The sequence below is a fragment of the Protopterus annectens genome, chromosome 4.part0 (genome assembly GCF_019279795.1).
Source record: "Protopterus annectens isolate FY-2018-M chromosome 4.part0, PAN1.0, whole genome shotgun sequence".
Taxonomy (NCBI): Eukaryota; Metazoa; Chordata; order Ceratodontiformes; family Protopteridae; genus Protopterus; species Protopterus annectens.
The window spans coordinates 597563682-597587916 of NC_056733.1; the positions used below are offsets into that span (position 1 = coordinate 597563682).

Here is a 24235-nt window from a genome sequence, read left to right on the forward strand (position 1 = left end):
AAGGAAGACTAGGTAGAGTCATGGCAAGGGTAGGTTCTGGAATTGAGAAAGTAAGCTTTTAGTTCATTTTTAAAGTGTGAGGTGTGGGAGATTGAACGTAAGTCAAGGGGAAGTTTGTTCCAAGCATGGGCAAGGGAGTGTTTGTAGAGTAGTTTGCCTACTGACCTTTTTTGGTGGTAGATATCAAGTACTTGTTGGTTAGAAGTACGGAGGGTCCGAGATGGGATGTAGATGGAGACTAAGGAAGATAGAGATGGACAGAAAGAGTGTAGCATATGAAATTGATAAGATAGTAGAAATTGGGGAAGTTCAAGCCATTGAAGAGAGTTTAAAGAAATGCAGTGGTGTGAGTTGTATGGGGAGTTAGTAATGAATCTGGCTATTTTATGGTAAGTCTGTTGGAGTTTGTTTAGAGTGGAGGCCTGGATATTGGTAAGAACTGGGGCGGCATATAAGAGGGAGGGGAGGAGGAGTGCCTGGACCATGGTAAGTCTAGATTCAGGGGTTAGGAATTTTTTGTTCCGATATAGCAGACCTAGTTTTGGTTTGTTTTTTTTATACATTGGAGTATTTGTAGGTTGAACTTTAGGTTGTCATCGATAATGACCCCTAGGAGTTTTGTGTGGGTGTCAGGTTGGATAGTTGTATTGTAGAAGATGTAATAAAAAAGAAGGTTTTGTGATGAGAAAGAGAACGGGGAAGGAAAAGTAGGAGTTTGGTCTTTTTGGGATTTAGGATCAATAGGTTGTGAGAGAGCCATTGTTCAGTGGATAGTAGGGCTTGTTGGGTCAGGGAGTGTAGTTCAGGAATGTTATTTGAGATGGATATAAGTGTAGAGTCGTCTGCATACTGAATAAGGGAGGATTCTTTGCATGAGGTGTAAAGATCATTGGTGAAGATGTTAAACAAAAGGGGTCCCAAGATGGAGCCTTGGGGAGCACCAGTGGAGATGGGAAGGAAAGGTGAGGAGGATGAGAGCCATTTGACAGATTGTTCCCTGCCAGATAGGTAACTATTAAACCAGGCAAGTGCGGAGGGGGATAGGTGGAGATTTGCAAGTTTGGATAGTAGTAGAGCATGGAGACAGTATCAAAGGCTTTGGAGAGATCTAGGAAGAGACAGGAAATTAGTTTATTGTTGTCTAGGGCCTCTGCAATGATATGAGTGAAGGAGAGGAGGGCAGTGGTGGTGCTGTGGTGAGGACGAAATCCATGTTGGGTAGGGGTAAGTAAGTGGTGCGTGAGGAGGTGATTGAGAAGCTGCAAGTGAACACATCTTTCTAATATCTTGGAGAGGGGGGACAGAATGGCAATGGGTCGGTTGTTTGAGGGGTCAGTGGAGTTTCCACCTTTATGAAGAGGGATAGTGAAGAAGAAAGATTTCCAAAGGGTGGGGACAGTTGATTCCAGAATAGATCGATTAATTAGTATAGATATAGGATATGCAATTGAGTCAGCAGCAAGTTTGAGGAATGTAGGAGATAGATTGTCAGTGGAAGGAGAGCAAGGTTTTAGCTTGAGTAGTAGAGATTTGATGTAAGTAATGGGAACTGGCTCAAAAGAAAACAAAGTTGTGTTAGTGGGACTTGGAGGGGTGAGTGTTGAAGTAGAGTTTGGAATAGAGGTTACCAGATTTTGGATGGAAGAGAGAGTGTTTATTCAGGAGGGTAGCTGTTTCCTGAGAGGAAGAGTTGGGGTATGGGGAGGGATTAGAGGGATGTCCAGGATAGAGGATTTTGTTGCGAGTTGACCAAAATTTTCGAGGATTGGATTTGTTGTTAAGCTGAGCAGAGCTATAGTATAACTTTTTGTCATTAGTTGTATGTTTTTTTGCAAAGTTCCCCAGTTGCCTGTATTTTTTAAGAAAATGTGGTTGTTTAGTATTAGTCCAGGTTTTCCAAGCACAATCTCTTTGTTTCATAAGGACCTAGTCTCTTTGGAGAGCCAGGGAGCATGATTTGATTTTACTCTTATCTTCCTAGAGGGAGCTAAGGGGTCACAACTATACCCTCCTGTATCATTTCATCTCCTTTCTCTTCCTTAAGCCTCCTCCCCTCCTTCCTTTCTTTGGGCTGCTCTAACTCTTTATCTTATCTTTCTGTGTCCCAGATTTTGAACAAGTCTTTATTGTAATAAATATTCTTACTTAAAACCTGACAATCTGTGCATACTGATGATATTGCAGTGCATATACCTCCCTGCATATTCTGATATTGCATTGCATATACCTCCCTGCATACTGATGATATTGCAGTGCATATACCTCCCTGCATACTGCTGATATTGCAGTGCATATACCTCCCTGCATACTGATGATATTGCAGTGCATATACCTCCCTGTATTTAAAAAAAAAACAAATGTCCATACACAACCCATGTAACTTGTTGTTTTTAATCAAAACTGTTTGTAAATGACATAGATTATGTCAAGGGAGTTTGAATAATGGAACTGTTTCTCCTGAATAAAATTGACTGTAAATGATTAAACAATGCAAATGATATCCATGGTATCTGTGTAATAGTGCTTTTCTCCACAGGTCTCACCTGAAAAAGAGCACTGCTTAGTCAGACTGCCACAGTAAACAAATTTCAGTAGATAAATAAATAACTGTGTTTTTGTGCATTGCCAGTATGCTGTACAACTGCTAGTGATGAGACAAGTTTGTAGTATATGATTTTGCATGGCCAAGACCTCCTGCTGCACCCCACCCCCACTGATTTATTTTAACTCCGAGGTGAACTACCTTGGAGTTAGTTACATAGTCAGTTTGCTGTGTAAAAGTACTATGTGCCTTTTGTCAGAATTAACATAGTCTGAGGGTAATTTAGTGGAAGGATTAGAAGCGTGGCAACTTCCACTGCAGAATCACTTGCTAAAACCTCGTGACCCAGCTTATCACTTCATTTCTGCTTCAGTGTGATCTGTCAGTGGGTTGATATGGCAATATATGTAGTCGTTTGCTACAGCATATCCTATGGGTGATTCTTATAAACATTGGACAAATTCTACATGATGAAAGTTAAAAGAAGAGCAATAGATAATGAGGATAAAACCTGGGAGTATCCCAGGGCGTTATAATAATGCTGTCATGCAGAAAAGGTGGTCAGTAAGTTGGTGCCCTGCACCACAGACATTAACATCTCTGCTGCGGTATTAGTGAACATTTATACTGGGTACACGATGCATTTAGCACTAACAAAATAATAAGGGGGTGTATTGTAGTAACCACAGGGGATCCTTAAACAAAATCTTTGTCCATATGCTTTCCTAGCCTGTGAGGGTAGGGTGCATTACACAGCAAGCTGTCATATACAGCTTTTAAACCGATGCTAAGTAAAGATATTAGAAACCACCTCATGTTGTGGGGTGACGCCAGCTACAACTTCCCTTTTTAGTTTTGTGTGTTTTTCTTTTCATAGCAACAACAGCAGATGACCCGTTGCAGTCAGGAAGACAAGGATGAAAAAGAAAAGGAAAAAGAGCTCGAGAAAGAAGAAGAAAAACCAGAGCTAGAAAACGAGAAAGATGAGGCCGTCAAGTAAGTGTTTTATTTTGTTGTTTAACTTCGGGTGACAAGGGTTCTGCTTCACTTGCACTGAATATTAGTTAGTGACAACAGCTATGCAGTGTGAAGGCACTAATACTTTCTGACAGGCTGCCAGATTCATCTGCGATTCAGTCCAGAGCCACCTCAGCCTTCTCTGTTTACTCTGTAAGCTGACTTTTGACACTTTTTGATTGTACCACGGACTGAGAAACTGTACCCCTCCCCCATGTCATGAAGCGCTTCTCTATATCTCAGGGGAAGTTGAGAACTAACCTCTTCCAACAGCTTGAACTGATGAAGTACAAAAATGAGTAAGAAGGCTGGATTGTCAGAGGCCTTTTCCAAGTCAATGTATGTATAGGTTACAAAGGGAGATGGATGGGAGGACTAGAGGAGGCAGGTTCCAGACTTACTCGTGATCTCACTAGAGATCTGTTTTGAAGCACAATAATACAGGACTGTAACTTTGGACAAACAAAAACAAGATGACGGCAGAATTCTTCATTCTGTAGATATTGTTCAGGACTAAGAAATAAAGTGTAGCATTAAAGATCATACAGAGTCATGGAAATTACCATGCACGTCAACAGGGGAACCAGACTGATGACAGAGTATGTGGGTGTTCAGAAAAAAACTTGCATGCTTAGTCATGACGATAAGCTTCCCTGCATGTTGAGTATAAACTTTACAAGTTTCTTTGTAGTCAAGTTCATCTCCCTCATGATGAATTCCCCTGTTGCTATCTTCCATAGGAAATCACTGTTGGTGTGCAGTTCCTAAATGTCTGCTGACAATAATTCCTTTAGTTTTTGGAATTTTTATTTTCTTGTGTTGTGCACCAGCGGAGATGTGGTGTATCTATCTATATATAAATGTGTGTGTGCATGTATATATATATATATATATATATATATATATATATGTGTGTGTGTGTGTGTGTATGTATGTATATATATATATATATATATATATATATATATATATATATATATATATATATATATATATATAGTGGTTATAAAAAGTGTACACACCCCTGTTAAAATGCCAGGTTTTTGTGATATAAAAAATGAGACCACAGTAAATCATTTCAAAACTTTTCCCACCTTTAATGTGACCTATGACCTGTACAATTCAGTTGAAAAACAAAGAAAACTGTTAGGGGAATACTATAAAAAATAAAAAAAACGTACAATAAACTGGTTGTATAAGTGTGCACACCCTTAAACTAATACTTTGTTAAAGCACCTTTTGATTTAGTTACAGCAGTCAGTCTTCTTGGGTACACACCTGCCATCAATTAAAGAGACTCTGGTTAACCCCAAATAAAGTTCAGCTGTCCTTGTAGGACTGCTAGTAGTATTTTCCTGACATTTACTCATTTGCCTGCTACAGCAAAAGCCATGGTTCATAGAGAGCTTACAGAGCATCAGAGGGATCTCATTGTTGAAAGGTATCAGTCAGGAGAAGGGTACAAAAGCATTTCCACATTATTGGATATACCATGGAACACAGTGAAGACAGTCATCAAAAAGTGGAGAAAATATGGGACAACAGTGATGTTGCAAAGAATTGGATGTCCCTCCAAAACTGATGAAAAGACAAGACGAAAATTGGTCAGGGAGACTGCCAAGAGACCTACGGCAACACTGAAGGAGCTGCAGGAATTTCTGGCAAGTACTGGTGTACTACATGTGACAATAATCTCCCGTATTCTCCATATGTCTGGACTATGATGTAGGGTTGCAAGAAGGAAGCCTTTTCTTACACAGAAAAACATCCAGCCCCGGATAAAATTTGCAAAACAATACATCATCTCCCAAAAGCATGTGAGAAAATGTATTATGGTCTGATGAGACCAAGGTTGAACCTTTTGGCCACAATTCCAAAAGGTACTTGTGATGCAAAAACAACACTTCGCATCACCAAAGGAACACCATCCCCATGGTGAAGCATGGTAGTGGTGGCAGTATCATGCTTTGGGTTGCTTTTCTTCAGATGGAACTGGGGCTTTAGTCAAAGTGGAGGGAATTATGAACAGTTCCAAATACCAATCACTTTTGGCCCAAAACCTTCAGGCGTCTGCTAGAAAGATGAAGTGGAATTTCACCTTTCAACATGACAATGGCCCCAAGTATACATACAAATCAACAAAAGAATGGCTTCACCAGAAGAAAATTAAAGTTTTGGAATGGCCCAGCCAGGGCCCGGACCTAAATCTAATAGAAAATCTGTTGGGTGACCTGAAGAGGGCTGTGCGTAAGAGATGCCACCGCAGTCTGACAGATTTGGAGCACTTTTGCAAGGAAGAGTGGGCAAATATTGCCAAGTCAGGATGTGCCATGGTGACAGAGTCCTACCTAAGAAGACTGAATGCTGTAATTAAATCAAAAGGTGCTTCAACAAAGTATTAGTTTAAGGGTGTGCACACTTATGCAAGCAGGTCATTACACGTTTTTATTTTTTATATTTTTTCCCCTAACAGATTTGTTTGTTTTTCAACTGAATTGTACAGGTTATAGGTCACATTAAAGGTGGGAAAAGTTTTGAAATTATTTACTGTGGTCTCATTTTTTATATCACAAAAACCTGGCATTTTAACAGGGGTGTGTACACTTTTTATATCCAGTGTGTGTGTGTGTGTGTGTGTGTGTGTGTGTGTGTGTGTGTATGTGTGTGTGTATATATATATATATATATATATATATATATATATATATATATATATATATATATATGTCTGTGTGTGAGTGTGTGTGAGTGTGTGTGTGTGTGTGTGTGTGTGTCTGACGTGTGTGATGATGCAGGGGTTGCTTTTGAGTTCCTAATGTATTTAACTTTACTAGTTGAGGCATTGTTGACTTGAACTTGGGGGACTCATAGGTGAGGCATAAAGAAAATAAAAAGAGTTGTGAACATCTTTTTCAGTAACATCACATTTAATGCATTACCCTTGTTTCAGTCTTCTGATGAGATTTTGCATGTTTTCATTACAATGTTTATAAACTGTTATCTAGTGCACTCTTACTTATTTTAATATTGACCACAAGATATTATTTGAAGTCTCAATTTTCTGATTCTTTTTGCTGTGATAAGACGATGGCTTACCAAGTGTGAATTTGGTAGGGGAAGAGTTTATTAACAGAAATGTCATCGTACAGCTTTTAGACTAAATGTGTTGCAGCTATCAGTTAATGCATATCTGACATATATCAGATGTTCTGAGACCATTTGTTTGAAAGTTTTATAACTAATTTTTAAGAACATCCCGTTTCTGTAAGAACCATTTAACAGTTGCCATTGGTTTAAATCCTGCTCATCAGAATGGGGTACGCGTCACGTGGGATTCTGTGTCATAAGGGCATTGTTAGTGTTCTGTTAGGTTACATTGCCATGGCAAAGGGGAGCAGTTGGTTCTGCTGTGCTTTTGTTGTTGCTTTTCTCTGTGATAGTGTGATACTGTAAGTTAGTATGTTTAAGTAGCAGAACCACAGGAATACAGGCGGGAGATGGCCTTGACTGGTGCAACCCATTTGCCACTCGGACGAATAGTGTTCTTCTGTCTTCTGCCTGATGCATCAGAACAAGAGTGAAATAGTGATGGAATTGTTCTTCAGTTCTTTGTTAGACAAGATTCCTGAACACCTCAACACCATTCACTCTGATTCCCACCTAATCCAGACTTTGTAAGGGAAAGGTCATAACTCATCCTCTTTGCCCATTAGTTGCTGATATAGTTTTAGGCTGTCAGGTCCCTGCCATTACATAAACACATCCCTGTAGAAGTCAACAAAGAATACTTGCATAGTTGTCTCAGCAGCCACCTCAAATGCATGGCCTGGCTGCCATTGTAGATTCTCTGACCTTGCCAAACATTTTCAGAGATGCTTAAAGTTGGCTTTGACTTTCAGCTTACAGGCATATTCTGTCAAGTGAAAAATGCACTCAATTTTGGTGGAGACGCATCCTGTCTTGGTCAATAGGCAGGAACTCCTTTCTTATCTCAAGCATTTTTATGACATGGATCTTAATTATTCCATAGTCAAACTGCCTGTGTCAGTTGTTTCTAGCATTCATGACCTTGCAGAGTACAGAACTGTTGGGTAACTGTGTGATTGCCTCTTTTCATTGATAAGACACTTCCACCAATTTTCTCTCATCTGAGCTGTGGTGTTAAGCAAGGGGATGTGGAGAACAAACCCCCTTCGTGGGAAGGATGTCCCCTTATTGCTTAAGCATTTTTGCATGTGCGTGTGTGTGAGTGTTTGCTAAAAGTTTTGTGACTGTGTCCCATTGATAAACTAGGACTTGCTGTGAGCCATATCTGAACTGTACTTCTCTAAAATGTGTTTTTATACTCTTCCCTTCTGTTGAAAAATACCTCCTTTTTTGGGACTTTGTGGCCTGTTCAAACCTAAATGGTTATTGGCTTTGCAGTTCATGTTTCGGACAACACTTTTCATTCTGGATGTCACCTCTGTCCACAGGATCTCACACAGCTTTTATCTGCCTTTCACAAGGGACAGTTGTCTTTTTGGACCACCTTATGTTTCTTTAATGTGGCGTTAGAATTGTCCTTAAAGAACATCTGCAAACTGTCAAATCAAAGTAGCCGATCTGTTCTCAAAATACATTTCTTCAGTAGTTGCTTATCTTGGCTGTCTTTTTGCCATTTAAGTTTGTACTCTTACTTTTCTTTTTAAGGAAGATCTTTTCCAGAAAATGCCGTCTATGGCCATAGTATGCTCTGCCCTCGTTAACACTTCAATACCTGCTTCCATTCTGACATCACATTGGGGTCGGCACAGTCCATTACCTAGTCAGCAAAAGGGAGAAAGGCATACAGACAGAGGATTTTCAAATTGTGGCAATTTCTTTCCTGTTGTATAAAATCGTGTATCCACACGTCCCTGGTATCAGATATGATAAACATAGTTTTATGAAGTCAGTTGATCTGTTAGAGGAACCATCATTGGTTTGTCTTTATTACTCACTGCAACCTCCCATTTACTTGGATGTACCCATCCTTTGGCTTCTACATAAGTTGAACAAGTATTTTGCTGCATATCATTATACATTTTAAATTTTCTTCAATGTCATTGATTTGCATTAATGCTTTTGCTCAGTGGTTGGAGGTGAACAATGGGGTGCCAGAGCTAGGCATTCTGCTTCAGTGTGGCATGTGATTTTGCAGCATGTGTGAGCAGCGGGAGAGAGCATTTTCATACAGGAGCTTTAGAGAAAATAGCCAACTTAAGGTGCAGAGTGAGAGATAGAAGGGAAGGAAAAGATATTGTAGCTGTCGCCCTAACAAATAGGAGTTCCCTCATAGAACAAATGGGTACGTTAGGAATTTGTCATGGATAAGGACTTCACAAGAGGAGCTGTTAATTGCCTTTTATGTTCAGCTTGCTGCCTTCATGGATGTTTTTCATTATTTTTGTACAGTGTGTTTCACAGAGGGGTGTAATAAGCAGGTTGTTTTTTATTATGCAGTACTGCAAAGGGTCACGTGTGTTTTACTTTTTCTACCAATCAACTTCAGAGCGAGTGGCAACCACAAACTACTCACTAATAGTCTTATTAACAGTCACAATACTGAGTAATAATAGTTTAACAATACTTTCCCTTACACTACTTCTGTGTCCTGTGACATTCTGCTTTCATTCCGTGACATACTCTGTGAAAAGAAAGTTGTTGCAGTGTAGTCATTGTTTGTTCAGCCATAAGGATGGGGCACCTTGTAACATACTCTGCATGTTTGTTTTGGCATCTGTCAGAGAGTTCAGACTGCCTATATGTTTCATTCACTGTCCCTCTCCAGAACTGTTCCGTTCTGTTTGCATGCCCAAAACTGTGTGAAAACAAATGATCTTAAGTGTGTCTATAGGTATTAACAGCCTGGAAGTTTAGACTGCAGTAGTCTTTCTACAACTTTTTATAACTGAAGAATGGAATAAACTCCAGAAGCTTCTATGTTTTTTTTTTTTTTTAATTTTAACTTTATTCATTTGCTAATCAGGAAAGCCTACTAGCCAGAAGAAGTGTTAATGTTCATGGATGATCCAAGAAAACTGTCTGATAAAGTGACTTAGACAGCATGTAAGCAGAGGATGATGAAGTCAAACCTAGAATTACAGCACAAAACCCCTTGTACTACAGTACCTGTTCACTTCATTTGAAAGGGGGTAGAACTGGGGGAGGGGAAGTATTGGTAAACCATTTGTTATTCCTTCTGTTTTACGGTTACTGTGTTTAACAAATGGTGTATAGCCACCATTATCCATTTAACAGAGTAGCTGTATTACTGTTTTCTCCCCATGACTCATTGCTGCAAGCAGTGTACACTGGTAAATGTTGCAGTGTGTGTGTTAAAAGTGTAGTCATTCATTATTGTATGTCTCTATGAGTTCTTGGTATATGGATGTGATCATTACATGCTCCGAACAGGTCAGTAAAGCTGTGCACTTCATTAATCTCCATGTGCTCCCCTTTCCTAACCCTTACCCCAACCCTAACTGTAACTCTAACCTGCCAACACCTGCACAAACACAGTCCAACCCTTTACACAAACCCAGTTACCTCTGTCTGCATGTGGACACTGCAGTTCTGTCATCACTCTACACTGTTAACTGTTTACTGAGTTTAACTTAAGTAACTTGTATACAAACTAACAACTGTAATCATGCATGCTCTTACTGTGGCTGCTCTTACAAAATGGCACTGGGGAGTTTATATGTGTACGTACAGCCTTGACATGCTTCTTAAAGATACAGCACACTTCACTTGCAATCTGATCTACATCCTCCCTGTTTGAGAATTAGATCTTATGACACTGTAAGTCTGTCTAGCATGCAGAAGTCACAGGTAATTCTTGGTCATGCATTATACAAACTAAATACACACACACACACACACACACACACACACACGTATATAAATATATATATACACATATATATCTATATATACAATCAACTCCACGTTGCTACGTATTTCACACTTGGCTTTGACACTCACCCATATAGTGTGACATAAAACTGGGAATTAAATTTAGCAACTGGAACTGTCTCTGCAAAATATTTGACCTGTAGAATGTCTGGAATGTTTTCTGGAATGGAATCAGAATTTTGAACGCATTCTGATGTTCTTCGTGTTTCACTGCAGTCATTACATTTGGGTAATCTACTGGCAGGTTGCCCTCAGTCGGCCTGAATATCAAAGTCTTGGGTCCTGCGTCAGTTGCTGTCTCCTCTTCCATGACGTCAGGTCGTCAGGGGTATAAAACATGCAGCCGACACCATTTTCTTCAGTCTTTCTTGCCACGCGGTGCCCGAAGCAGAAGCAGTTCGCAAGTGCCGGTCGGCCGACTCCTGAAATTTTCGCATTCGAGTTTCAGACCCGAAGTCTTCAATTAAAGCTAAGTACCCCATTGGGGAAACTTTTTCTTGCTCCTTACCGATGTCAGTAAAAGTTAATAATTGAATTACTTGTGGGAAGCAAATACCTCATAAGGATTTTCATTTGTATTGTATTCCTTGCCTAGGCCCAGATCATAACATGCCTTGCTGTCGGTTTTGTGCTAGATTTAACCAACGCACTATTAAGTGTCGTTATATCTTTGCTTCAAAATGTTTTGGATCCAAATTTAATTACCCTGAAATGTCGTTGGATAGTAATCCGACTACCGGAGTTCACAAAAAATGCAAAGAAAAGGACAGAGACAGACCGTCGAGGTCCAAAAACCAACGACGAAGCTTCTCTTAAGCCAGTAGCCAGTTCGCCGATAATCAGTGAAGTGCTTTCGCAGCCCCTGATACCCGCTACTTTTGAGTCGCAGGTCTCTACCGAGACCCATGTGGAGTCTGGTATGCTGCAAGATTCTCAGAGTATTGAACCCATGGATGTCTCTCCCTCGGATGGGTCCGGAGCCGCTGAGCAGGCACTGGCTTCTGAGGGTGTTTTCAGGCCTCAACATTTCTATATAAAACTGATGCCAGGTTCAAAAACAACCTCTAAGTCTAAAAAAATGATGCATGAGCCACGTGCTCAGGCCCCTATGCCTAAAAAACAGATGATCAAAATGGCTGAAGACTTAATTACCTTGATCAGGGGTTCCCAGACCCCCCCCCCTCCCCAAGAGGCCTGGGCAAGACACTGATTATGAATCTTCAGATCAGATTTCTATTTCTTCTGATTCCTCTTCTGATCAGGAATTTTCTATTCCGCCGTCTGAGGATTCAGATGCTGAAGAATCCATTCCATCTGCATCTCCTCCTGAGGATTATTCTTTTGGAGAAACCTTGCATACTTTAAGGGAACATTTTCATTGGGAGAGTCAGGATTTCTCTGAATCATAAAAGAGGCTTAGGGATTTCCTTCTTCTTCCTCAGCATAGGCCTTTGGCTATACCTCCTGTATTAGACATTGTTGATGATGTGTTTGCGGAATCAAGCATGGCTCCTGATTCCCTACCTCCGGCTCCTAGTAAGTCAGACAGATATTACAGGGTTCCTGACTCCCACAAATTTTTATTCAAAAATCCTGCTTCTGATCCTGAAACTATCTCACAGGGTCCCAAAGGTGTAAAGGCCTCAATAGCCAAGAATCCTACCCCCTCTGATAGAGATTCCAGGGCGCTGGATAGATGGGGAAAGAAGGTTTATACGTCTGCAACCTTGGCAATTAGGGCCTTAAACTGCCAGTTTCATATGCTTAAATATCAACAGCATGTTATGGGCTTATTGAAACAGAAAATGATGTTGATTTCTGATTGTGTGGAAAATAAAGAATTACAGGAATTATTGCATGCAGCAGAACAGTTGGAAAGCGTACTTTGCAATGTGGTTTTGATTCCTTGGAGGCCTCTTGCGGGGCCACAGTTACTGTGATTAGAAGGCATGCCTGGCTCAAGGAGCAAAATCTGCCTGATCATGTTGAAGCTAAATTGTTGGATGCACCTTTACAGCATGATACTCTGTTTGGTAATAAGGCAGAAGAGGTTTTAAAGAAAATGGAAGACAAAGCTAAATCTATGCAAATTGTAAAATATTTCTTACAAGTGCAGCCACCCAGATTCAGTAGACACTGGCCTACTAAAAATGAGACCTTTCCTGTGTCCAACAGAGCCTCACAAGGCAAATCCAGGCACTCAAAAGGTTCTAGATACCAGTCACAGGGTTCTTGTAGGACAAAGCAATGGGGTGCCTCTACCTCCAAATCTGGAGGAAACAAAGCACAACCCTACAGTAAGCAGTCTCAATGACTTCCCTCTACCATCACCAAGCACTTATCTGTTGGCAGCCCCCTTGGGGGGAAAATTAGCACTTCATGCTCAAAATTGGCAGTTAATAACTCAGAACGAGTGGGTAGTAAACATAGTATCCCAGGGGTACAGATTTCATTTCCATACCTTGCCAATTCCAAACGGTTGGCCAGATCTGCCACAAAATCAATGGGCAGAGGCTCAGAAACAAGTTACGTCCCTCGTGGATATGGGGGCTATTCAACAAGTACCAGAACAGGAAAAAGGACAAGGTTTTTATTCAAGACTGTTCCTGGTACCCAGAAGAGACAATGCCTGGCATCCAATACTTGACTTATCGATTTTGAACACATTCTCGGACATCCCAAAATTCAAAATGCTGACTTTACAACAGCTACTGCCCATGCTGGGCAAGAACGCTTGGTTAGTGACTCTAGACTTAAAAGAGGCATAACTGCATATCCCAATAAGGGAATTGTGCAGAAGATACCTCCGCTTCAAGGCAGGTTTTATGCATTAGCAATTCTCTGAACTGCACTTTGGCTTATCTTCTGCGCCCAGGGTCTTTACAAAGTGCCTGGCACCAGTAATTGCATTTTGCAGACAAAGAAGCACACAAATCTATCCTTACTTGGACGACTGTCTCAATCAAGCAGAAAACAAGGACACTCTTCTTCAACATCTGGAGTTTGTAAAAAGGCTTCTAACATGCCTAGGGTACACAATAAATGAAAAGAAATCACAACTGGTACCCCTGTAAAAAAATTACATTCCTGGGTGCAAGCTTGAATACAACTGCCCAGATGGCTTACCTTATGCTAGACAAAACAAAGGCAACTGACTATATTCTTCAAACAGATGGTAACAAAAACCCAGTTATCTGCAAGATAAATTCTGCAGGCTTTGGGGTTCATGGCATCCTGCATTCTACTAATTCCATATGTAAGACTGCATATGAGGAAACTACAATGGTATCTAAAAAGTTTATGGAGTCAACATTGTCACAGTCTGGAAACAATGATTCCTCTCATTCCCTGCCTACAACAGGAGTTTCTTTGGTGGGCAGAGACATGTCACCAGAACAAGGGATGGTCTTTCACTCTCCCCCCTGCCACCCAAACCCTAACAACAGACGCATCAGACTATGCTTGGGGGGCCCACCTGGCGGGGAGATGCATTCAGGGCATATGGAGCCCAAAACAAATACATCTGCATATCAACCAAAAGGAGATGCTAGCTGTTCAGAATGCACTGACAGCCTTCAAGGACTTACTTCATCCAGGACAACTACTGATAAAGACGGACAACACCACGGTTATGTGGTACATAAACAAGCAGGGGGGTACACATTCCTATCCCCTTTGCAGACTAGCCATGGCATTGTGGAACACAGCCTTGACCTACCAAGTACATCTTCAAGCTCAATTCCTGACAGGAAAACAAAATACTTTGGCAGACGACCTAAGCAGAAATCTTATGGACCCGCACGAGTGGAAACTGTTATTCAGCATGATAACAGAGAAATGGGGGAGCCCAGACATGGATCTATTTGCCTCTCCCCAAACTTATCAACTGGACAAATTCTGCACAAGGACTTATCACAGACAAGCAGGGAAAGTGGATGCCGTCTCCTTCAGTTGGAAAAACCTATCAGTCTACGCCTTTCCTCCTCTGCCTCTTCTCCCCAAGGTCTTACTAAAGGTCAGACAGGAAAAAACAAAAATGATCCTAATTGCCGCGGACTGACCTCGCCAGCACTGGTACCCAATTCTAAGGAGTATGTCTCAACTCCCTCCTTGGTACTTGACTCAGATACCTCATTTACTGTCTCAGCAGAACAATCAAATTCTACACACTCAGCTCCAAACTCTGAACCTGTCAGCATGGCTGATCATGTAATTATTCAAACAACACCTCTCAGTAAATCTGTGATGGATGTTATTTTGGAAGCCAGAAGGCCTAGTACTAGAAAATCTTATGCTGATAAATGGAAGAGATTCTGTGCTTGGAACCAAGCACAAGGAACGGACACAGCAAAGCCAAATATTCCTCAGATTTTACAATACTTGACTGAGATACTTGACAAGGGCCTATCTTTTTCTTCAATAAAAATCCATGCCTCTGCCATCTTGGCTCATTACAACACGGAGCCTCCCTTTTTTTCTCATCCTCTGCTAAAACAGTATCTTAGAGGGACCAAAAATTTAAGGCCTCCCAGAAGGTCACCAAGTCCTGCATGGGATCTCAATTTTGTGCTGGAAAAATTCACCCTGCCTCCTTTTGAACCAGCAGCTACTGTGGATATAAAGTTTTTATCTTGGAAAACAGCTTTCCTTTTGGCAATCACTTCAGCAAGAAGGGTTTTAGAACTACAGGCCCTCATGGCTGTGGAGCCTTTTATTACATTTCACCCGGACAGGGTGTCTCTTAGGACCAATCCTTCCTTTGTGGCTAAGGTGGTATCCAACGTCACTCTTAACCAAACTATCCACCTGCCAATATTTTACCCACATCCGCAGAACAAGGGGGAGCGGATTTTGCATTCTTTGGACGTACACAGACAACTAAGGTTCTACTTAAACAGGACCAAATCTCTAAGAAAGTCTGAGCAACTACTGGTGGCATTTGCTGCAGGATCAGAGGGGAAGGCTATATCAAAGCAGACTATTTCTAAGTGGATAAGCCACTGCATTCGTGTCTGCTATTTGCATCATGGTAAACCAGTGCCCATGGGAATCCAGGTCACATTCCACTTGGGCTGCCTCTACCTCAGTAGCTTTTCTCAGAGGAGTTTCAACCAAAGACATTCTAGAAGCTGCTACTTGGAGCTCTGTACATACTTTTACAAAACATTATCATTTGCCTCTCTTCTCTAAGTCCAGAGCAGGCTTTGCCACTGCAGTTCTGCAGGGCCTTATAGCCGCTCCTAATGCTATTTAGCTCCATCCTTCCATCCATAGCTTTGGGATTTTACCCAAATGTAATGACTGCAGTAGTGAAACACGAAGAACATAGTACAGTTGTGTACACTTACCATAAATGTAGATGTTCGAGTGTATTCACTGTTGCAGTCCGGGTTACCCACCCGCCATCCCCCTTTTTTCTAGAACTTCTCTTTCCTTCACTATATTCTAAAGCCTTTGCTGTTTATATATATATATATATATATATATATATATATATATATATATATTTATATATATTTTTGCTCCCCATTTGGGGGGCACCTGACATCTGGGGCAAGAAAAACTGAAGAAAATGGCGTCGGCTGCATGTTTTATACCCCTGACGACCTGATGTCATGGAAAAGGAGACAGCAACCGACGCAGGACCCAAGACTTTGATATTCAGGCTGACTGAGGGCAACCTGCAAGCAGATTACCCAAATGTAATGACTGCAACAGTGAATACACTATGGTAAGTGTACACAACTGTACTGTATGGAAACAGTGTCTGATCCATTCTTAGATTTATAGTTTGCATCACAGAAGCAATGTTGTGATGGTGAGGATGGTTCTGATACAGGAGGAAGATGTTTCTGGTTTCTCCTATATTCTACATCTTCTGAATCTACCAAGTAGGATCTTGGCTCAGCATAGGTGCCTGTAATCTGTCCAATTTGATCAAAACCTTTCATTGTCTGGATTCAAACTGCCTCTCCTTCCCTCAACAGATGAAGTAATCTGCTCAATCTGTCATAACTAGATTTCTGAATATTATGCTTCTTAACCAATTGAGCCCTGATGGTTTTTACTTTTCTTCGGTTTAGGCTTCAATAAACTGGAAGCAATGAATAGTGTAGTTCTAGTTTGTCTGGAAAGCAGTCTTTGAGCAGGTGAGCCAAGAATGTCGTCACTTGGTACGTTTCTGAAATTAAGCAAATTTAAGAATACTTTGGTATTGTCACGCTTTGACCTTTCAAGTAATTGCTTTGTACTCTGCACTACACGTTCAGCTAATTCATTTGACTGAGGATATTCAGGACTACTAGTGACATGTACAAAGTCCCATTCTTTTGCTGATGATCTAAACAACTGGCTAGTAAATTGAGTACCATTGTTAGAAAGAAGTTTGTGTGGACTATCATGAACTGTGAAATGACATTTCACCTTAGTAATAACAACAGTGGATGTTAGGTAGCAAATCAATCTCAAACCAATTCGAATAAGAGTCTACCAAAACTGAGTAGTGTTGATTGTTCCACTGAAAGATATAAGCTGCAACTGTTGACCACGGTAGTTCAGGAACTGGACTTAGCTGTGGTGGTTCTCTTTGCAAATGCAGTATAGTACTGTTTTATACCGAACAAGATGAATGTACTTTATCAATGTCTTTTGGTAATGAAGGCCAAAATACTAATTCTCTTGTTCTTCTCTTAGTGGATGCAGAACCTGGGTGACCATGTTGCAAAATCTGGATATATTCTTGTTGTAAGGAAGCAGGAACAACAATTTTAGGACCTTTGAAAATAATGTCATCTTCCATCAACAGTTCATCTCTGTAGGGAAAGTAGGTTTGCACTTCAGGTGGTACACTAGATTGCTTTGACAGCCAAACAACATTAATGTAGTGAGTGAGCTTCTGCAAAATTGGATCAGTTGAACTGTGTTCTCTCAACTCATCAAGTCTAGTGGTAGAAAAATTATGCACTGCCATCACATCAAAGTCAAAATTCTCTGCGTCAAGCTGTTCTGTCGTATTTCTGGGTGATCTGGATAAGGTATCAACCAAATAAAGCAATTTGCCTTTTGTGTAGACCATTTTGAAATCGTACTTTTGCAATTTGAGCATCATTCTTTGCAATCTCACTAGAGCAGAATACATAGGCTTCTTTAGAATAGTAACTAGAGGTTGGTTGTCAGTCTCAAGTTGAATAACTCAACCATAAATATAATCATGAAACTTAGAACATGCAAATACTATTGCCAAAAGCACCTTCTCTATCTGAGCATACTGCATCTCAGTTTGGGTTAGTGTTCTAGATGCATAAGCTACTGATCTGCCCTCTTGAAGTGTAATGCACCAAGACCAAATATTGAAGCATTACAAGAAAGAGTAACTGGTTTGTTTACATCATAGTATCTTAATGTAGGTGGGGTGGCAATTTTCTGCTTAAGGCCTTCAAATCCTTTCTGGTGCTGTCCCAACAATGACCATACAATATTTTTATATGTTAGCTCTCTTAAAGGTGCTGTCAACTCACTGAAGTCTGGTATAAACTTGCCTAAATAGTTGACCATGCCTAGAAAACGTTGTAGAGCTTGTTCATTATCTGATGCTGACATCTCAAGAATAGCTGCTTGCTTGGTCGGGTTTGGTCTCAAGCCTATACTCGTGAACAAATGTCCAACGTATGTAACTTCTGGAAGTCTGAATTTGCACTTCACGTGCTCTATCTAGAACTTTGTTGAGGTTTCTGTCATGCTCTGCTTCACCGTTGCCTCCAACCAGTAAATCATCTACTATTATGGCACAAGGATAACCTGACAAAATGTGTTCCATTGCATGCTGAAAGACTTCACTTGCAGAATTTATTCCAAATGGCTTTCTTAGGAATCTCTATCTGCCAAACGGAGTACCAAAAGTAGTTAGAAATGAGGATTTGCGAACAAGTTTCGCTTTCCAAAATGAACTCTTTGCATCCAAGACAGAGAAAACAGTGGCATTCGGTATTAAGGCTGCCACCTGTTTGACTGTTCGCATTGGATGATATGGTCTCTTTAATGCTTTGTTCAGATCTCTTGGGTCAATACATGTTCTGATTTCATCTGAGCCTTTTTTGTGAGCTGCTGTCATAGACAATACCCATTCAGTTGGTTCTGTGACTTGACAAATCACATCTTGCGGCACCATTTTATCCAGCTGAGTTTTAACTATATCCTGCATAGCTATTAGAACTCTTCTTGCTGGTCTGACTACAGAAATGACCTCTGAATATAACTTCATGGAATACACAACTGGAAGTTTGCCTAACTTGTCATCAAAAACATCAGCATACTCTGAGAAAATGGCTTCTGAAAAATTAGAACTCAGAAATGCACTTACATGATGGACTTCTTTAGCAAAAGAACGCAGATTCATTCTTAAACTATCTTTGAGACCCAATAAAGATGAAACTAAAAAAGCTGTACTGTCTGACAAAAGAAACTACTACCTACAATTCCAGCAGGCTCACCATAATAAACCACAAAAGTTCTGGGCAAGTATTAATCAATTATTACACCCAGGTCAATCCATCACACCATACCCACAAGGCACAGACCAAGAGAATCCCAAGCAGACTGCTAAAGCCTTTAATACCCTTTTCACTGAGGCAATTCAAACTCTTTCCAGTCAGTCATCTACTCAGGACTTAACTATATCCAACTCTAACTGTAACCCACCCCCTCCATTTCTCTTCCAACCAGTCCCAACAACATATATTCTTACCCTTATCCAAAAACTGAAACCATGCACTCCTTCAGCAGACCAACTACCCGCTAAATATCTACAAAAGGCAGCCAAATCCATCGCCTATCCCATTTCCATTCTCATCAATAGAACCATCAGTGAAGGACACATCCCTAGAATATGGAAAGTCTCCCATATTATCTCCCTTCATAAGGGTGGAAACTCTACTGAACTCTCCAGTTACCGTCCCATAGCCCTACTGTCTTGCTTAGCAAAGATCATGGAAAAATGCATCCACAGGCAATTGCTAGACCACCTAATCCAAAATAATTTACTTTCCAGCTGTCAACATTGTTTCAGACCTTCCCACAGCACTGCTACTGCCCTCCTTTCCTTTACAGACTGTATTAACAAAAAACGTAACCTTAACATGCTTTCCTCTGCACTGTTTATAGATCTGTCTAAGGCGTTCGATATTGTAAATCACCAGATACTTATAAATATCCTCAAATCCCTGTCACTAGATGCATTAGCTATAAAATGGTTCCAGTCCTATTTAGACAACAGGTTTTGCTTTGGCATAACACTCTATCTACCCATCTGCCCGTTAACATTGGTGTCCCTCAAGGGTCCATATTAGGACCTCTCCTATTTTCTGTATTTATCAACGACCTTCACTTAGCAATCTCCCAAGCTACATGCATACAATACGCAGATGATTCCACACTTATATGCTCAGCCACATCTATGTCTGAACTTCACTCCCTTACCCAAAAGGTGTTTAACACAGTTACAATGGTTTACACAACGCTATCTCCTTCTGAACCCCAAAAAAGCTAAACTCCTCCTTTATACTCCTACTTGTAAGTCCCCCCCCAATAGACTTCACAGTAACATCCAATAATGGTACTCTCATATCCCCAGATCCAACTACCAAACTACTAGGTATCACCATAGATAACCTTAACTTCGACACCCATATTAACAGTACTCTAAAATCTGTTAATAGAAAACTAGGCTCTCCTGCAGCTAGAATAACTATTGCTCACACCCATCTAATTTCTACTCTCCTCTATGCCTCACCCATATATACTAATCTCTCTAAAAACAACCTTAATAAAATGGAAAACTCCTACAATAACATAGCCAGGTTTGCTAGGTAACCCTTTCAGAACCCACCACTGTGTTAATCTAAAGCAGTTAGGATGGCTTGAATTACAAAATCAGCTTAAATTCCACCAACTTACCACTGCCCATAAAACCCTTACCAACCTTACCAATACCCCTATACTGTCTACCCTCATTATCCCCTACAACAATCTAAAGACCTTATGATCATCACATAAACTTCTTATAAATATTTGTAAATCAAACAACAGGGCTGGGGACTCTCTTTTCTCTAATACTGTTGGAAAATCCTGGAGCCTTCTTCCTAGCAAACTTTCCTCTCTTCCCTCTATACCACTCTTTAAAAACAAACTGAAACGTTTCCTCAGAACACACTGGTTGTGCCCCTGTACTAAACCTGACTGATCAACTAGCTCTCTTACTTGGTTCAACCTACCCTCCTTTTTCTCAGTAATCAAGTTTATTTTCTTAATAACAACTGACCTTGTTCTTCTAGATACTATTACTTGCATCCTCAGAATCTCATTAAGGAGACTACTTTTACTAATACATTGTATCATTCAGCTCCTACTTTTTCTTTATGACTACTTGTATACTAATATATTGTATAACTCAGCTGCCATCCTTTTTTCTTTATGATGTATTGCAACTACATTTTGTATTGTACTAATTGTATCTGTGTATTTTGCACTATGTTATGAACGAATGACCTCTCTGATTATTCTCTGTACTCAACCTGTAATGTTCATTGTATACATTAATTTTTGTATGTGTGATTTTATTTTGTTTCCTCAGAGCTGATCTCCCCAGGCCTCTACTGAAAATGGACATATATCCAGTTAGACTAACCCGGTCAACAAATGTTAAAATAAATAAATAAAGATTGCACTGGTCTTCGGACTAAATATAACAACAAGTTGTAACAGTTCCTGGCCAAATAACATGAAAGCATCACTGAACCTTCAGTTTGAATATCTTCACCTCCATAAAGTCTTGCACTACTGGCCACATTGAGTTGTTCGTTAGCTCTCATTTTAGTAAATGTGTCTGCTGATATAACATTACACTTTGAACCAGTGTCTACTTTGAGCTCTGTGGATTTTCCATTGATCCGGACAGTACAAAACACCTTGCTTCTTGTTAATAAATTCACTGCATCAACTCGTTCATGAAGCACTGATACACCATCTGCATATAAGGCTAAATGCTAAAGTCATTTGTCATAATTTTAAGAAACATCTCAAACAACTTTACGATGAGAGTGAAATAAACTCTCAGGCACTGTAATATTCTCGTAATATTGTTTTGCAATAAATCACCTCTTATCAGTGTAAGAAATATGTCAAATAACTGCACAGTGCAAATAAACAGCATCTCTTTTGCCCAAAACTCAGTAACATTTCGAAGTAGTTGCACTTTGCGAATAACTGCGTGCAGCACACTGAAACGTCTCCTAAATGGTGGTACCTTGCTAGGCAACTCCTTACAGTACAAGAAACACTCTGTAATGGCAGCACTTTGTGAATAGACGCACCCAGCACAAAAAACTTTTCAAAATGGCTATACTTTGACTGTATTTCACAAAATAGTTGCACTTCGCACACACTAAACTCTTTGAAGCACTTGCACACTAATAAGCACACACTGTAAGCACTTCTACACACTTTGAGATACTTCAAATAACTTTAGTTATGCCCTTGATACAATACGAAGTCATAGGACAAAACGTAGCACTCTGCCAAGACACATGCAGTCGCCTTGCTTTATTTTTACTTAATGTGCCTTTTTTTCTCATTTTGCCTTATTATATTTGTTTTGCTCGTTGAAGCCCTTTTCATGCCCAATGTACTTTTCTTGTGCTCATTTTACTGTAAACAGTTGTGCTTTGAGCACACTCACTTTACTTTAAATATACTCGTTTTATCTTTTAAATATATTCATTTTGCTTTAAACATGCTCATTTTGCTTAACTGTTAATTGTTATTTCAAACATTCTTTTAGCCAACAAACGTTTTGTGCCTTCCGCTTGCTCAGTAATGTGGTTTGTGCCCTTGTAGTGCCCCGTTTTATCTCTTTTATTAAATAAAGAGTTTGTGCTGCTTCTCATTACCTTTGATTCTTTTTTGGCTCTTTTTGTGCTCGTTTCTCTTGGTTTTACCTGCACTGTCGTCTCGGCACCTCATGGCTCTGGATTTTATTTTCTTTAATCCTGGATGTCCTTCAAGGATGCATCTGCAGTCATAACATATGGGTTGTCCTGCCTCAGGCAGCCCTTCTGTCGGCCGGATTCCAAAGTCTGGGTCTGGCCTCGGCTGATGTCGCACTTTCCCCGACGTCAGAGCGTCTGGGGTATAAAAGCATCAGCCGACGCCATCTTCCTCAGTCTTTCTTGCCACGCGGTGCCCGAAGCAGAAGCAGTTCGCAAGTGCCAGTCAGCCAGCTCCTTTGATTCAGCTACCGAAGACTTCGAAAAAGCTAAGTACCCCATTGGGGACTCTTTCTTGCCTCAGCCAATGTCAGATAAAGTGAATAATTGTTTAACTTGTGGGAAACAAATACCTCATAAGGATTTCCACTCTTACTGCCTCCCTTGCTTAGGCCCAGACCATGATGTCTCGGCCTGCTCTGCCTGTGCTTCCTTCAACCGACGAACGCTTAGGCGTCGGTCGGAGTTTGCAGAGGAATATTTTGGAGCTAACTTTGCGTATATAATGCCGTCGGAGAGACTCCGACTACCCATGTAGTTAAAAAACAGAAGGACAAGGACCGACCCTCGCGGCCCGCGGTTTCGGCTGAAACCTCGGTCAGGCCTACCGCGAGTGTCTCGGTTTCGGCTGAAACAGAGTCCTCGGTGCTTCCTGTTGCCGAAACCTTACAACCGACTACCTCGGCCTTGGAGGCTCCGGCCGAGTCGGTTATTGAGCTACCTACGGAAACCGGTGTCCAGGACATGTCCGACACCATTCCTTTAGACAAGTCCACCCCTGCACGTGGTGCAGCCAGACCCCCTGCATCCATGTCCATTAAGGCCTTCTCTAGGGCTAAAGCTGCCAAACTTGCCAAAGCTTTGCCTCCCAAGTCTACCTCTCAGAGGCCTTCTACCAGCACTCAAATTCTCAGCCTAGCAGAGGATCTAATCTCCTTAATTAGAGGTTCTCAACCTCACCCGGACAGGGGCTCTCTTCCTACTCCAGACAAAAGGCCCAGGGTTGAGCCCTCTGACCCCCACTCTTCAGATGAGTCTACAGATGAATCTGTGTTGTCAGAGCACCAGCAGGAGGCTTATTCGGCCTACGAGGATTCTGATGCTGAAGAATCTATTCCTTCGGCCTCCCCTCCTGAAGAGTTTTCATTTGGTGAGACACTGCATTCTATGAGAGAACATTTCCAATGGCAGGGCCAGGAATTTTCTGATTCCAGAAAAAGATTAAGGACCTTTTTGCATTTACCCCAGCATAGGCCTTTGGCTATACCTCCTGTTTTGAATGTTATTGATGATGTGTACTCTGATGCTAGTACAGCCCCTGATTCTCTCCCTCCGGCTCCTGCCAAACCTGATAGGTACTACAGGGTCCCGGATTCCCATTTTCACCTGTACAAGGCCCACACTGCAGACCCAGAAACCATTTCACAGGGCCCAAAAGGGGTTGCAGCTGCCACTGCTAAAAATCCCTTACCTTCTGAAAGGGAATCTAGAGCTTTAGAGTGATGGGGAAAGAAAGTTTATACTTCTGCAACTCTTTCTATGAGGGCATTAAACTGTCAATTCCATATGATTCAGTACCAAGAGTATTTGTTAGATGAATTGTATAAGAAGCTTTCCTCCTCTGAGCCCCTTGACCGTAAATCCCTTCAGGATCTGGTACATAACTCACAGCAGGTTAGCAACCATTTTTTGCAATGTG

General features: G+C 40.9%; 1 protein-coding gene across 8 annotated transcripts in view; it reads left to right on the forward strand.

The window, feature by feature from the left end:
• NCOR2 (nuclear receptor corepressor 2) overlaps nt 1-24235 on the forward strand; it is a 3277114-nt gene that overhangs the window by 2193477 nt on the left and 1059402 nt on the right. For all 8 annotated transcript variants that reach the window (XM_044068530.1, XM_044068534.1, XM_044068533.1 and 5 more), the window contains one exon: nt 3420-3538. In XM_044068530.1, the coding sequence (XP_043924465.1) occupies nt 3420-3538 (119 nt within the window). The remainder of the gene's footprint in view (nt 1-3419; nt 3539-24235) is intronic.